We start from the raw sequence: 2,658 nt of genomic DNA, 5'->3' as shown, positions 1-2,658 counted from the left end.
AGTATAAAATAACTCCCAGCATGGGAATCGAACTGGGGTTTCCTGTGTGCAACAGCGAACCGTCTAAAACCGCTACACCTTAGATGCCGGTACAATGACGCGTGACAATTTGTCTCACCTAGTACTTTGTAAACTGAGAGACTTAGACAGACAGGCGGACACAAAACGTATAGGAAATCCTACCGAGTCTAAGAGAAACAACAAAGTTCATGGACACTCCATATTTAGTTGAGTTGACCTTACTCAGTCAAGACCTCGGCCGCCACAAGCTGCCCACTGTCAGTGCTTGGTGGTCGGGGATCAAGCCTCGAGGCTGTTGGCCGGGCTAGCGACGCGGTCAGAGGCGGTGGCGTACTGGCTGCTCCCCAACACACTTGCAAGTTTGCCCGTCGATTTGGCCTCCGAAGGCGTCGTCGACGTCGTGTCTGTGCATGAGCGGCAACAGAGCAGACGAAGCACAGCCCGCCGGAAGTTCCGGTTGCAGATGATGTAAACGCAAAAGTTCACGCTTGAGTGAAGGTGGGCGAGCATCGTCACGAACAGATGGAGAGCTGTAGGCATGGTGTTCTGGGGGGAAAGGAAAGGGGGAGAAATATAAAATTGTGATCGTGGAGACATACTCAAAATAATCCAGCTCTTTGTGTTTTTTAAAATATATTACAAAATGTACCCGTAAACATAAAATATTTAGTTAGCAGTACTAACGGCACATCTGGTGTGATGATTGTTAGTTCGTTTTCAAATAAAAGGAAAACTACATTTGAACCTGTCCAAGATAATCACCCTTTGTCGAGGAAAAAGGTGGTCATCTTAGACAAGTGGTCTTCTTGGACGGTGTCATTATAATAGATGTAGAAAAAAAACCCTCGAACTGGGAAGTGGTCGTTTGTACAGGCAACTATCTTGAACAGGAGGTCGTTGGAGCAGGCAGGACTGTACTGAGTAGGCCTACCTTCCACCTTTCTGTTTGGCTGTACTTGTACCCCCACAAAGCGTGGCTTGGCTGTAACCGGCAGCCCGCATCCTAAATGTTTTAATTGGGTAGATAGAGCGTAAAGCATTTATCCATACAGTGTGATACAGAGGAAAAAAACACAACGTTTACAACAGATACCACGTGTTATGACCGAGAGGAAGCCTTTAGATCAAGTAATCCTTTTAGAGAGTATTGTCTGAGACTCCCTAACAATATTATACTCCACAACATCATGTCCAAACTGGGTCCATGAAAACCTTCGGGCCTCTCCAGAAGAGACGAAGTCATTTTTACTCGATTACGCTTCAGATACACCTCCCTAACACATAAGTACATCCTACAGGGAGATGAAAACCGTTTTGTGTTGGATGTGACACAGATTTTACCATAAGACACATTTTAACAGAATGTCAGGACTTTGGAATGACCCGAAAGAAGTACATGTATTTTAAATGCAAAAAATTGCAAGAATTGTTCTCCGTCATTGATCCCAACAGAATTATAGATTTTTTAAAGGCCATTGACCTTTACGGTAACTTATAAACACAATTATTTTGATTTTAATCAGGTTTTCATTTTAAAATCGAACTTTATCTCAAGTTTTAGCATTGAAAATCTGATCACTGACCTGGGCCAAGCCGTGCAGTGAACTGTTGTGAATGCAACCAATTTGTGTTTCGCGCGCTCATATGACCTTATGCAGTTGCGAGCGCCGTAAAACCCTTACTAAACAAAACTAAGATGTACCATGCCATGAACTTCTTTTATTGAAACAAACATAAGAAACTACAAACAGAGGAAAAGAATAGATAAAAGAGTGGGAAGGGGGGTATGTGGATCAAATTCACGTCAAAGGTTAGGCTAAGGATTAGTGTTGATGTACTGTTGTTAGGATAAACAGTGGGCCTACCACTAATGTCTCTTGCTAGGGTTAGGCTTATCTCTAAATCTAATGTCTCATGTCAGGATACGAGTTAGAGAAAGAGGTAAAAATCTATGTCAGGGTGTACGCTTGGGATATACGGTAATGTTGCCAGACAGGAAAAGAGTTAAAATAAGCGATCATATCTCCTGTCAGTGTCAGGGTTAGAGTTAGGACACGCGTTTATTGGTATGTCTCGAGTCAGGGCTACAGGTAGGACAAGCTGTTACCAGTATGTCTCGAGTCAAGGATAAAGTTTCAGCCTTGAGACAGACCCACAAACGGGTGTCTACGGCGCAGTGGTTAGGTGCTTCGCTGTCGCACGCAAGAGACCCGAGTTTGAATCCCGAATGGAGAGAACATCTTTGTCGAATACCTCCGTTTTTCTGCTTGCATGTTGAGTCCCTCTCTGTCCGGGTCAGCACTGACAGGCAGGGTCAAAAGCCCGTCTCTCCTAAATGATCTAAAATTGTGTAGACGGGAGCATAAAAACACCTACGGTACATTAAAAACAGTCCCACAGCGCCACCTACCTGCACGTCTGCGGCAATGACGACAGCGTAGGGAGTCCAGAGCACCACGAAGATCACGAAGATGATGAAGAGCATCCGGGAAGACTTGACCGTCTCATTCCAAACTTTCTTCATCCTGGCGGGGTCGTCTTGGTCGATGTGGTACAGGTTGAACTTGGTGCTGAAGGTGGAGTTGGTGGTGGAAGATGGGAGAGGAGGTGGAGTACGGATGGGAAGGGGGGGGGGGT

General features: G+C 45.1%; 1 protein-coding gene across 1 annotated transcript in view; it reads right to left on the bottom strand.

Moving 5' to 3' along the window:
- Nucleotides 1–206: 206 nt before the first annotated feature.
- Nucleotides 207–2,658, bottom strand: part of LOC101855312 (melatonin-related receptor) — an 11,838-nt gene continuing 9,386 nt past the window's right edge. The window contains exons 7-8 of the mRNA XM_035972289.1: nucleotides 2,432–2,591; nucleotides 207–567 (exon numbers count right to left, since the gene is read on the bottom strand). Of these exons, the coding sequence (XP_035828182.1) occupies nucleotides 301–567; nucleotides 2,432–2,591 (427 nt within the window). The 3' untranslated portion in view covers nucleotides 207–300. The remainder of the gene's footprint in view (nucleotides 568–2,431; nucleotides 2,592–2,658) is intronic.

Source organism: Aplysia californica, unplaced genomic scaffold (genome assembly GCF_000002075.1).
Source record: "Aplysia californica isolate F4 #8 unplaced genomic scaffold, AplCal3.0 scaffold00021, whole genome shotgun sequence".
NCBI lineage: Eukaryota > Metazoa > Mollusca > Gastropoda > Aplysiida > Aplysiidae > Aplysia > Aplysia californica.
The sequence above is the reverse complement of the archived record's forward strand: the minus strand, read 5'-3'. Positions and strand labels throughout refer to the sequence as shown.